The 12011-nt window shown below is 44.5% G+C and overlaps 1 protein-coding gene across 1 annotated transcript in view; it reads right to left on the bottom strand.

The window, feature by feature from the left end:
- Nucleotides 1-12011, bottom strand: part of SLC4A5 (solute carrier family 4 member 5) — a 97294-nt gene that overhangs the window by 42983 nt on the left and 42300 nt on the right. Inside the window, exons 4-6 of the mRNA XM_029231906.1 lie at nt 2235-2395; nt 1204-1359; nt 403-498 (exon numbers count right to left, since the gene is read on the bottom strand). Of these exons, the coding sequence (XP_029087739.1) occupies nt 403-498; nt 1204-1359; nt 2235-2395 (413 nt within the window). The remainder of the gene's footprint in view (nt 1-402; nt 499-1203; nt 1360-2234; nt 2396-12011) is intronic.

Raw genomic sequence — 12011 nt, 5'->3', positions numbered from 1 at the left:
TCCAGGGACGGGAACATTCTCTGTCCTGGGGCAAAGGACCTAGCCTGCTTTTAATTGTTTCTAGGAAGACGTCTCACCAAAAACAGAGCTAATGATCAGTTTGGTGAAAATAAAGCCATAGACTAAGTTAAAAATGCCTAGCACACAGGATTGGGTATTGATTATGACAGGACTTGATTAGAGCTGCAGTTTTTGGAGGAATTATTTAGAAAATTACGGTAGTAAGTTAGACTCTGAGGGCAGCCCAGGTTTAGGGTGAAAGCTAGATTTCTTCGGATGCCTGAGAGTTCTAGACAGACCCTGGGCTTTACCTCCTCTGCTATGAAAGCATGAAAATTGACTCCAGAGCGGCCACAGCCAGGACGAAGCTGCCACACAGTGGCAGAGGAAGAAGATACTCACACAGGCGGCCGTAATCCGCGCTTTGCCGCATCCCCAGGTCCTCGGTGGAGTGGTGTAGGCTGGGGCCCGCCGCGGGGCTCCGGCCTGGGCTGCGATCTGGGAGGAGGGACAGAAGAGATTTGACTTCGGCCGACTTGCTGGAGTGGCGCAGCTTCTTCCGTTAGCACAATTCACGTTTACGATCGTGTCACCTAAATAAAGCTGGGCTGCAAGACATGTCTCTTCCCCTTCTAGGAAGAAAGGAGGTTCTGGTTTTGGTTCTCGTTTTTCAGGATTTTTTTCAGCAAGTGAATAGCCTGAACATGATTAGAGAAAATATTTGTACCTTTGAAAGTGGAATAGATATACAATTGATTAAATAGACACCAGGTGTTGTAGATGACCCCTGGTCCCACGACCTACTGGCCATGTGATCTTAGGTAAGTAACTCAACCTCTCCGTGCCTCAGCCTCCTCGTCTGTAAACTGGGCGTGATGAGAACAGTACCTAGTCATGGGGTCATTGTGAGGATGAAGTGAGTTAATACGTGTGGAGCACGCAGACAGTGCCTGGAACCCAGGTAAGCGCCGAGTACGTGCCCACCGTAGGCTAAACATTTTCCATTTAAAATAATTCATCTAAGGAGATTCCTCAAGTCTCTTTAGGTAGCAGCGTTATCAACTTTGTACCGATTATTGCGTTTATCTGACAGGTCCGGCAAGGCTAGTGTCTGGGCATCTCAACTCTGGGATATCAAGAGTGGAGGGTTGCAGGTTTGAGATGCGTGCATAGAACAAGCCACCAGCGTATGGCCCAACTCACTGGTGGTGGAGGAGACTGACTTTCCAATGTCAACCAAGGAGCGGTGGATGGGCTTCTTGGTTTGGTGACGGTGTTTCCTCAGTAGGACGTAGCTGACCCTCTCTCGGAGCTCTGGCCGAAGGAGGCCGTCCTCGATTTGCTTTTCAATGACATCATCTAAGTGGGAAACAAACATGCCTTGTCCACGTGGCACCGAATGACCAGGGGTGTGGGGGTCTTCAGTTTCATCTGTTATTAGTGGGATTAAAAGTGACCTAAAGGAGGCAGGGAATGTAGAAATAGTCCCACCTTTGCCACAGAACTGAAAATTTGAACCAGTCATGAACGCTCAGCCTCCTTATATGTAAAAGGGTGTGTGCATGTCTGTGGGAGTTGGTGTATGTATGTGTGTGTGCATGGGGGTGCATTGTGTGCCCATGTGGGTGCACATGTGCATGCATGTGTGGGTATAGGATTCTCTGCTCTTTCTATCAATAACATTGTGGAAAATAAATGAAATTGTACACATGAAAGTACCCTAAGAAGCACAAGGTACAATGCTAAGTGGTTTTAGTCCTAACGTGAATTCTTTTTAGAAAAGTATTTTGGGCAATGTAGTTCTGGCAAAACTGAATGTGCTAAAACAAAATTCACAAGAAGTTTTAGGGATGATAAGGCAAGCCGCTCCCTCCCTTTGCCACTCTATCAAACGAGAGCTAATTTCCTAAAGATGAATGGTGATCTATTTACCCTGACAAGAAACAGGTTGCCATGGCAATAGGTGTCTCCAACCATGCTAAGAAGCCCTTCTCCCTTTTGTTACATTGCTGGATGGCATTTCAGACGCTGACCTTTCCCTCTCTACGTGTATCTGAAACTTGGAGCAACTGTGACACTGCCTTGGGGGCCTCAGACCCAAAGCCTGGTCTCTGCAGAATTAGGCAGGCATCAGAGGTGGGTGTGCCATGCAGACCAAGGGTGGGCATGAGATGGGGCAGGTGAGGGGGGACGCTGCCCTGCTTGGTGGGGGCCACAGCGGTCCTTTGCCTCACCTATGATCTGTGGTAAGGAGCCGCTGTCCAAATCCAGCAGCACCGTCCCCGTCTGCAGGCAGGTCCGGAGCTCAAAGAGGCTGTGCAGGGACAGTGTGGACACATGGGGCTTGCTCCAGCGCTCGCCTCCTTCCTCTACCTTTTCTTCAAACTTTATCCACCTGGAAAAGTAAGGATGGGGCTCAGCATGGCCTTTGCCCTCAGGAGGAGCCCAGAGCTGGGCCTCTTCAGGGGAGGGGTGTTGGCTTGTGAGTCATGCTATGCACACTGTTGGGGCATTGGTCCTAGACTCACAGGCAGAGGATCTCCTGGGGACATCCCCACTCGGTCCCCCACTCCTCCTGATGCAGTAATGCTCAGGACAATGTGGTATCAGAGAATGACTATAAATGGGCATGAAGGATACTTCTAGGGTGGTGGAAATGTTCTAAAATTGGATTTGGTGATGGTCACACAACTCTGTACATTTACTAAAAATCATTTAATTAATACACTTAAAACAAGGGAACTTTATGGTATCCATTAATAATAGAGCTGTTAAAAAAATCGTCCACTGGACCCTAGGTACCCGTCTACTGGTCACACATGTGTTCAGTGTCTGCCTTATGGGGTGTTTGCTGGGAGCAGGAAAGTATTTCCCCACAGTTCTAGTGTAGGGCCTGAGGTTTCCATGAGTCCCACTCGTATTTTGGCTCTGAAAGTTCAAGTTAAAATCTAAACGTCATTTGAGGAAGGAAAGAAATTAAACCAAGGGTATGTAGGAGTTTGTCCTTTCTAGAAGCCTTGGAATCATAGGCTGGGGTGGAGGGGACCAAGTGGGAAGGCCTCGGGCAGGCTGGCAGAGGTAGCACTGGCCTGTACCTCCCCCGCAGAGGGCAGCACCGCACAGCCTGGAGAGCCACTGGGAAGCAAAATCTGGCTGGAGACCTGCTGGCTCAGCTTTATTAGATGTCGACCTCAAGTTAGTGAGTAGCGTCAAGCTATGCCAATCAAAATCCCAGGGGAGTATTTTTGGACTGTGACTATCTAATTCTAAAGTTCCTCTGAAAAAGTAAATGTCTGAGAGTGGTTCGGGAAAGTCTAAAAAAGAAGAATGGGGAGGGGACGTGCTTTTAGCAGATATAAAAACTTACTGAAAACCTTAATTAAAGCATTGTAATTCCAGTCCAGATATAGACAAAGGGATCAATAAAACAACAGTCTGGAAACAGACCTGAGCCCCCATGGGAATTTGGGTTTTGATGGAGGAGCCGTTTAAAAGATGACCAACCTAAATATAAAAAAGTCCCTACTTCTTACCAAGCACTACTAAATTCTATGTGGATTAAAGGCTAGACATAAAAATAAATCTATAATGGAATATTGTTGAGCCTTAAAATAAAGGAAATTTTGACGCATGCTACAGCATGAGTAAAACTTGAAGACATTATGCTAAGTGAAATAAGTCAGTCACAAAAGGACAAATACTGTAAGATTCCACTTCTATGAGGGACCTAGAGTAGTCAAATTCATAGAGACAGAAAGTAAAATGGTGGTTACCAGGGGCTGAGGGGAGAGAGGCAGGGAACTTACTGTTTAAGTGGTACAGAGTTTCAGTTTTGTGAGATGAAGGAGTTCAGGAGATGGACGGTAGTGATGGTTACACAACAATGTGAATGTACTTAATGCTATTGAACTGTACACTTAAAGATGGTTAAAATGGTAAAGTTTATGTTATATATATTTTACCACAATTAAAATAAATAAATAACCATGTTAAAATCTATAAATATAAATATACTAGAAGAGAATATAGGAGAATGTTGTGGTTGTGGAGAAAGACTTCTTAAGCAAGATGGAAAACCATAAAGGGAAAATAAATGGGCACATTTTGTTACATAAAAATAAACTAAAACCTCTGTGTAACACAATAAGACATAAATGAGATTCCCATAAATGCAACATACTCAGAAAATATTTGCAACAAACAGGGCATCAAAGGATTTTTTTTTTTTTTTGGCTGCACCAGACGGCATGTGGGATCTTAGTTCCCTGACCAGGGATCAAACCTGCACCCCCCTGCTTTGGAAGCGTGGAGTCTTAACCACTGGACCACCAGGGAAGTCCACAAAGCTTCTTCACATCAATAAGAAAAACTCAAATTACCCAACTGAAAAGTGAACAATTCTGAAAAGAAATAATGGCCAATAAATGTATGAAAAGATGTTCAACTTTACTAGTAATCAAGAACATTTAAATTGTTGCAAATGAAACAACATCCTTCACTTTTCATATTGGCAAAAATTTAAAAGACTGACAACTTCCTGTGTTGGTGGAAACATGGGGGGTGGGCACTCAAACTGTATGTATGAATATAGTATGTGTGTGTGTGTGTGTGTGTGTGTGTGTATGTATATATATATATATATATAGTGTAGCCACGTAGCCTTCTTGGGGTGGGGAACTGGGGAGTCTCTTTTGTCGTTTGACTGAGCAGTTCTATTTCTAGGAAATTATCACAGGAGTGTCATTGCACATCTACACACAGTAATATGTATACCAGGAGACGCTTACCGCGGCTTCGTCCAGTAGGGTGAATAACTGGAAACCACCAGTTTCCAGTAAAGACATGGTTACATCAATTCCATACATCCATGCTGAAGAATAACACTCAGAGATAAAAAGCACAAGGGTGAACTATGCATCCCATTCTATAAAAAAAGAAAAACACACATGTGTGTTTGTGTGTTTACACATGTGTCTGAACATGCCCAGCAGCAGTTTTGAAAGGATGCCTGTCAGGTGGTTAAATGGTTACTTCTGAAGGGAAGTGTGGGGTTGTTGGTGGGGGGAGGATTTAAGAGACTTTCAATCTATTGGGGTTAATTAGTGTAGTAAGAGCGCAACCTGTGGAGCAAGACAACCAAGTTTTATTTTTTATTTATCTTTGGCTGCGTTGGGTCTTCATTGCTGCGTGTGGGCTTTCTCTAGTGGCAGTGAGCAGGGGCTACTCTTCATTGCAGGGCGCAGGCTTCTCATTGCAGTGGCTTCTCTCATTGCGGAGCACGGGCTCTAGGCACGTGGGCTTCCGTAGCTGTGGCATGTGGGCTCAGTAGTTGTGGCTTGTGGGCTCTAGAGCGCAGGCTCAGTGGTTGTGGCGCACGGGCTTAGTTGCTCCACGGCATGTGGGATCTTCCCGGATCAGGGCTCGAACCCGTGTCCCGTGCCTTGGCAGGCGGATTCCTAACCACTGCGCCACAAGGGAAATCCCGACAACCAGGTTTTGAATTCCAGCTTCACGTTTACTAGCTACGGACTTTGGGCAAGTTACTCAATCTCTCACCACCTTTGTCTTCGTTAGGAATACTAACAGTTTATAGCAATTGGAGAAGTGCCTGGCACGTAATGCACACTCTGTTAGTGTTAGCTATTAATGTGAAAATAAATAATGTTGCTTTTTTAAGTTTAGAAACAATAAGGAAATAAGAAAGTAAAGACATTCAAAGCTCTCCCAACCAGAAGACGCCATGGTTGATATTCTGATGACCTTCATATTAGATCTCTGTGTGCATGAACTCACACGTGCATGCATGCACACACACACTTTTACATTAATGACACCATAAGGGCGTGGTATCTAATGGATATCCTTTCATGTCTATAAATGTCTAAAAATATTCATATCATTTTAAAGGCTCTTTAGCATTCCATTGTATGAGTAGACCATAATTTATGTGAATAAACCTCATTTGGTCAACATTTAGATTATTTCTAATTATTCTTTATTATAAACAAGGCTGGTTTGAATTTCCTTGACCCCTGTTCAATAATTTCCTTACAATAAACTCTCAGGAGTGGAACTGCTGTGTCTGCACATTTTTACGTGTATGACATACATTGTCAAACTGCTCTCCAGAAAGCTGTGCCAATTCATACTTCCACCAATGTACAGGAGACCTCACATTTCTTTGAAGTCTCTCAAACTCTAGTATTGTCATTCCTTTTCAATTTTGTGCATTTGGTAATTGAAAAATTATATCATATTTGCATTCTTTTGACTGCATGTGAGGTTGAACATCTTTTCCTTTGTCAGATTTCTTCTTTACACAATTGTGTGAGCATTTTGCAGTATCAGTGTTTAATATCCTGATTCAATACATTTATTTGAGACCAGTTAACTTGGAGCCTGGTGGGGCCTTGGGGCTTGGATGGACACAGGATGGGGAGGTTCTTTTTCTAAATATATACGTTTGTTTTGTTTTGGTTTTTTGCGGTACGCGGACCTCTCACTGTTGTGGCCTCTCCCGTTGCGGAGCACAGGCTCCGGACGCGCAGGCTCAGCGGCCATGGCTCACGGGCCCAGCCACTATGCGGCATGTGGGATCTTCCTGGACCGGGGCACGAGCCCGTGTCCCCTGCATCGGCAGGCGGACTCTCAACCACTGCACCACCAGGGAAGCCCTATACATGTTTATTGACTAGCATTATTATGGACCTATTATTACAGGTAAATGATTCTTTTTTAAAAAAATATTTATGTATGTATGTATGTATGTATGTATGTATTTGGCTGTGCCGGGTCTTAGTTGCAGCACACGGGATCTTTAGTTGAGGCATGAGGGATCTTTAGTTGTGGCATGCGGGATCTTTTTAGTTGCAGCATGCAGGCTCTTAGTTGTGGCACGTGGAATCTAGTTCCCTGACCAGGGATCGAACCCAGACCCCATGCATTGGGAGCACAGACTCTTAACCACTGGACCACGAGGGAAGTCCTTAAATGATTCTTTTTTAATTGAAGTATAGTTGATTTACAAAGTTGTGTTAGTTTCTGGTGTGCAGCAAAGGAATTCAGTTATATATATATAAACTTTTTCATATTCTTTTCCGTTATGGTTTCTTAAGGGATATTGAATATAGTTCCCTGTGCTACACAATAGGCCCCTGTTGTTTATCCATTCTATATATGAGTTTGCATCTGCTAGTCCCAAACTCTGAAGGATGGGGAGGTTTGATTAGAGGAGGCCTGGGAGGTGAAGACATGGCACTGGAGCAGAGACCGCTCAGACACTTGCCTCAGAGGCTCACCAAGGTGTACAGGACATTTTTAATGGGGAAATATGTTTGGGAGAACATTATTTACATTATGGCAGATCCAAGTCTGTATAATATCAATACAAAGTTTTTCTAAAACTTGTATTAACATAATGGTTTGCAAGGAAGAAATCAAAGGACAGGTCCAAATGTTTTGGTCAGGAGATGCTCACTCTTCTCCGTGAGAGTCCTTCTCCTATTTAATCACTCAAATTGCCCCCTTTTACCTCAAAAATACGCGAGATAAACCACACCGTCTCCTGGCCACTGAGGACGCTTTTGCTACTCTACAGCCTTACCCCATCCACCCAAAGGTATGATGTGTCCCAGTAAGTGGGGCCACTTGGGTTGATTGCTTTCTACACTGTCTCATAAACATCCTGGGTGGACATTCGGGCAGTTCTCTCCCACGCATCCATCCTTCAGCTTCCTGCGTATACAAATGCAGCTCCATCTGGGAAGGTGAGTTGAAACCCTTCGAAACATCCTTTTAGTAACGCTGGATAGCAAGAACAATTGGTCCTCTTCATTTCCCAGGACTTCAACTATTTGTACTGTGTTACAGGTACCCATAAAACATTAGCTCTATACACAGACAAGGTCTCAACCAACCTGAGCACAGTTTGCAGAAAAGCAAAGTTACCAGTGTCCAGGTTCAGGGCAATGCCAAAACTAGACTCCTGCTACCACCATCTCTTGAGAACTTGATTTTTAAAAAGTCCATGATACTCAACAACTTCACTAGGGATACCTCTTCAGTTGTCCTTGCAACTATTTTGGGAATCCAGATATTGAAACAGTAAACCCAAGGCCTGAACTTAATTTTGTGTATTTTATGGCTACAGCTAGAAATCAAGCTCACTTTTCACCTTGAGTAGAACATAGAAACGTGGAGGACCCAAAGTCTGCAGCTGTGGTTTTCAACTTTGACTGTCTGTTAGAATTGCCTGAGGAAATTTTTAAAAATACTGATGCCTGGATGGTCATGCCACCAGGAGGGTGGCCTGCCCATGGAAGCTCCCAGGTTATTTTTGCCCTGAGGGTTGATGAGACTCTGCCCTGTAGTCATATACAGCCATGTGGCTCAGGAATAGTTGGACTTGTCTGGGGTTCCAACGCAGGCAAATGCTCTGGGCACATAGGTCCCATTCTTTTTGTATAAGAGGGGGCATGGCCTCTTTCCCTTAGAATGGCTCCAAGAACACCAGTTGAAAAGGTGGAGTGGATCTCTGAAGCCTCCTTCCTAGCATGGCCATTCTATGCTTTCATTTCTCTGATTTTTTGAGTACATACCTCTACACCAGCGTGTCTCAAACTTTAATGTGCATACAAGTCACCTGGGGATCTTGTTAAAATGCAGGCTCTAATTCAGCAGGTCTGGAATGGTGCCCAAGATACTGCATTTCTTTTCTTTTCTTTTTTCTTTTTTCTGGCTGTGTTGGGTCTTCATTGCTGTGTGCGGGCTTTCTCTAGTTGTGGTGAGTGGGGGCTACTCTTCATTGCGGTGCATGGGCTTCTCATTGCCGTGGCTTCTCTTGTTGTGGAGCACAGGCTCTAGGCATGCGGGCTCCAGTAGTTGCAGCACGCGGGCTTAGTAGTTGCAGCAGGTGGGTCCTAGAGCGTGAGGGCTTCAGTAGCTGCAGCAAATGGCCTCAGTAGTTGAGACGTGTGGGCTCTAAGGCATGCGGACTTCAGTAGTAGTGGCACACGGGCTTAGTTGCTCTGTGGTACGTGGGATCTTCCCAGACCAGGAATTGAACCCATGTCTCCCTGCACTGGCAAGTGGATTCTTAACCACTATGCCACCAGGGAAGTCCCTGCATTTCTTTTTCTAAAATTTTTTACTGAAGTATAGTTGATTTACAATGTTGTGTCAGTTTCAGGTATATAGCAAAGTGATTCAGTTATATATATTCTTTTTTTAGATTATATTCCATTATAGGTTATTACAAGATATTGAATATGGTTCCCTGTGTTATATAGCAGGTCCTTGGTGTTTATCTATTTTATATATGCTAGTGTGTATCTGTTAATCCCAAACTTCTAATTTATCCCTCCCCCACCCCCTTTCCCCTTTGGTAACCATAACCCCTTTGTTTTCTATGACTGTGAGTCTGTTTCTGTTTTGTAAATTAGTTCATTTGTATCGTTTTTTTAAGATTCCACATATAAAGTGATATCATATGACATTTGTCTTTGTCTGACTTTATTCACTTAGTATGATAATCTCTAGGTCCATCCATGTTGCTGCAAATGGCATTGTTTCATTCTTTTTTATGGCTGAGTAATATTCCACACTTGAAGAACCCCTGTCCTAGGATGATGATTCCTAAACTTGGGTGCATATAAAAATACTTCAGATACTTCTAAAATCTTTTTTTTTTTTTTTGCGGTCCGCAGGCCTCTCACTGCCGTGGCCTCTCCCACCGCGGAGCACAGGCTCCGGATGCGCAGGCTCAGCGGCCATGGCTCACGGGCCCAGCCGCTCCGCGGCATGTGGGATCCTCCCAGAACGGGGCACGAACCCATGTCCCCTGCATCGGCAGGCGGACTCCCAACCACTGCGCCACCAGGGAAGCCCAGATACTTCTAAAATCTTGATGTTTAGGTCGTATCCGAGACAAATTTGCATCAGAATATCTGGGTGGGATCCAGGCAACTCTGCTACAGATTGTTCTAAGTAAAGTTCCTGACTTCTGGGGCTCAGAGGCTAAAATGACAATTAATTTGTAGTCAATCGTGTTTCCTAATTGTTTTGGTATATACCTGTCCCGCCAAACAGACATCAAGCTTCCTGAGGACAGGGACCTTGTTTCCTCTCTGGTGTCCCTTCTGATCTCCCGCCCAGAGTAGTGCTCATCAAATGTTTGCTGCGTCTTGCTTGAGGGTAGTGAGGCCTCAGTGATTACTTTGGGTAATCACTATGAGAATCACTATGAGAAAATGACTGGGAAAAAGAGAGCGCAACAACTGTGGGTCTAAGTGTGTTTTAAAATACTCAGAATGATCTAAGCAATGATCATCGGAGTCTAGTAACGTCACAGATATACACACAAAGACCAGCTGGGCAGGAGCTGCATTTTGATGGAAGCAGAGGTCACCACCTACGAAATAGTCTTGTGGAAAAGCCAGACAGGAATCAAATGAGTCTGGACCCAACTACCACTTTACAGGAAAGACAGGGGCAGAGGAAGATGTTAAACACCACCACAGGGATGCAGTCAACAAAATCCAGTATGTGGAAAACCATGTAAGACAAACAATGCAATTTCTTTAGCAATAATGGCAACTGCAAGGGAAAAATAAAGGAGGAGGAACATGTAGATTAAAAATGATGTAGGAGGGCTTTCCTGGTGGCGCAGTGGTTGAGAGTCCGCCTGCCGATGCAGGGGACACGGGTTCGTGCCCCGGTCCGGGAAGATCCCACGTGCCGCGGAGCGGCTGGGCCCATGAGCCACGGCCGCTGAGCCTGCGCGTCCGGAGCCTGTGCTCCGCAACGGGAGAGGCCACAGCAGTGAGAGGCCTGTGTACTGAAAAAAAAAAAAAAGATGTAGGAGACATATCTCCCAAGTGCAATGTGTGGACCAGTCACATTAAAAAGTATATGAGGTGATCTGGGAAATAAATATGAATACCGCATGGATAATTCAATGAAAATAAAGAATTACTGTCATTTTTTTCCAGATGTGACAGTAATATTGTGGTTGTGTTAAAAAGAAAGGCCTTTGAGACCAAGAAGGGCCCTGTAGGATTCCTGGGCACAGAGGCCTTTCGGTGTCCCCCGTTTCTTGTTTGTAGGGAATAGGTTTCAGCCTCCGTGATCCTCCCTGCATTCCAAAGGGCAGGTTCAAACAGTTGCTAATCAGGGAAGAGAGAGGATGCAGAGACAAGGGAGGAGCAGTCAAGAAACAATAGTGCAGCCTTGGGGTAGAGTCCTAGTTCCACCTCAAGGGATACACATAACAATATCTTTGAGCTCTTCTGCAGAACTCTTCATTCCAGAGAGAAGGTCACAGTTTGATAACCTCTAGATCCACAGAAGCTAATTAGGAGACCACCTGAGGCCAGATTAAAGGAATGCAGGCCTGCACACACCCTGATCCTCACCAGTAACCCCACCCTTGAACCGTTGCTATAAAACTCCTCACCAAATTCCCCTGGGTTGGGACACAGTTTTGAGAGCATGATCCCCCTGGGTCCCCCTTTGTCTGGCAAAGTAACAAAGCTTTTTTTTTCTTTTCTACTTCACCCAAAACTCTGTCTCTGAGATTCAATTTGGCACCAGTGCACAGAGGCCAAGGTTTCAGCACCACCTTTACCCCAAAGAATTGAAAACAGTGTCTTGAAGATATATTTGTACAACGATGTTCCCAGCAGTATTATTCACAGTAACTAAAATGTGGAAGCAACCCCGCTGTCCACCAGTGGACGAATGGATAAGCAAAATGTGGTGCCTCTGTAGTCATACAGAGGAATATTATTGAGCCTTAAAAAAGAATGGAAATTCTTATATATCCTACAACATGGATGAAACTTGAGGACATTATGCAATAAACAAGTCATGAAAAGACAAATACTATATGATTCCACTTAACATGAGGCATTTAGAGTAGCTAAAAATCATAGAGACAGAAAGTACAACGGTGGTATCTGGGGCTGGGGGGAAGGGAATGGAGAGTTATCGTTTAACGGGTACTGAGTTTCTGT

The sequence above is a fragment of the Monodon monoceros genome, unplaced genomic scaffold (assembly GCF_005190385.1).
Source record: "Monodon monoceros isolate NGI ecotype Baffin Bay Population unplaced genomic scaffold, NGI_Narwhal_1 Super_Scaffold_19, whole genome shotgun sequence".
NCBI lineage: Eukaryota > Metazoa > Chordata > Mammalia > Artiodactyla > Monodontidae > Monodon > Monodon monoceros.
The sequence above is the reverse complement of the archived record's forward strand: the minus strand, read 5'-3'. Positions and strand labels throughout refer to the sequence as shown.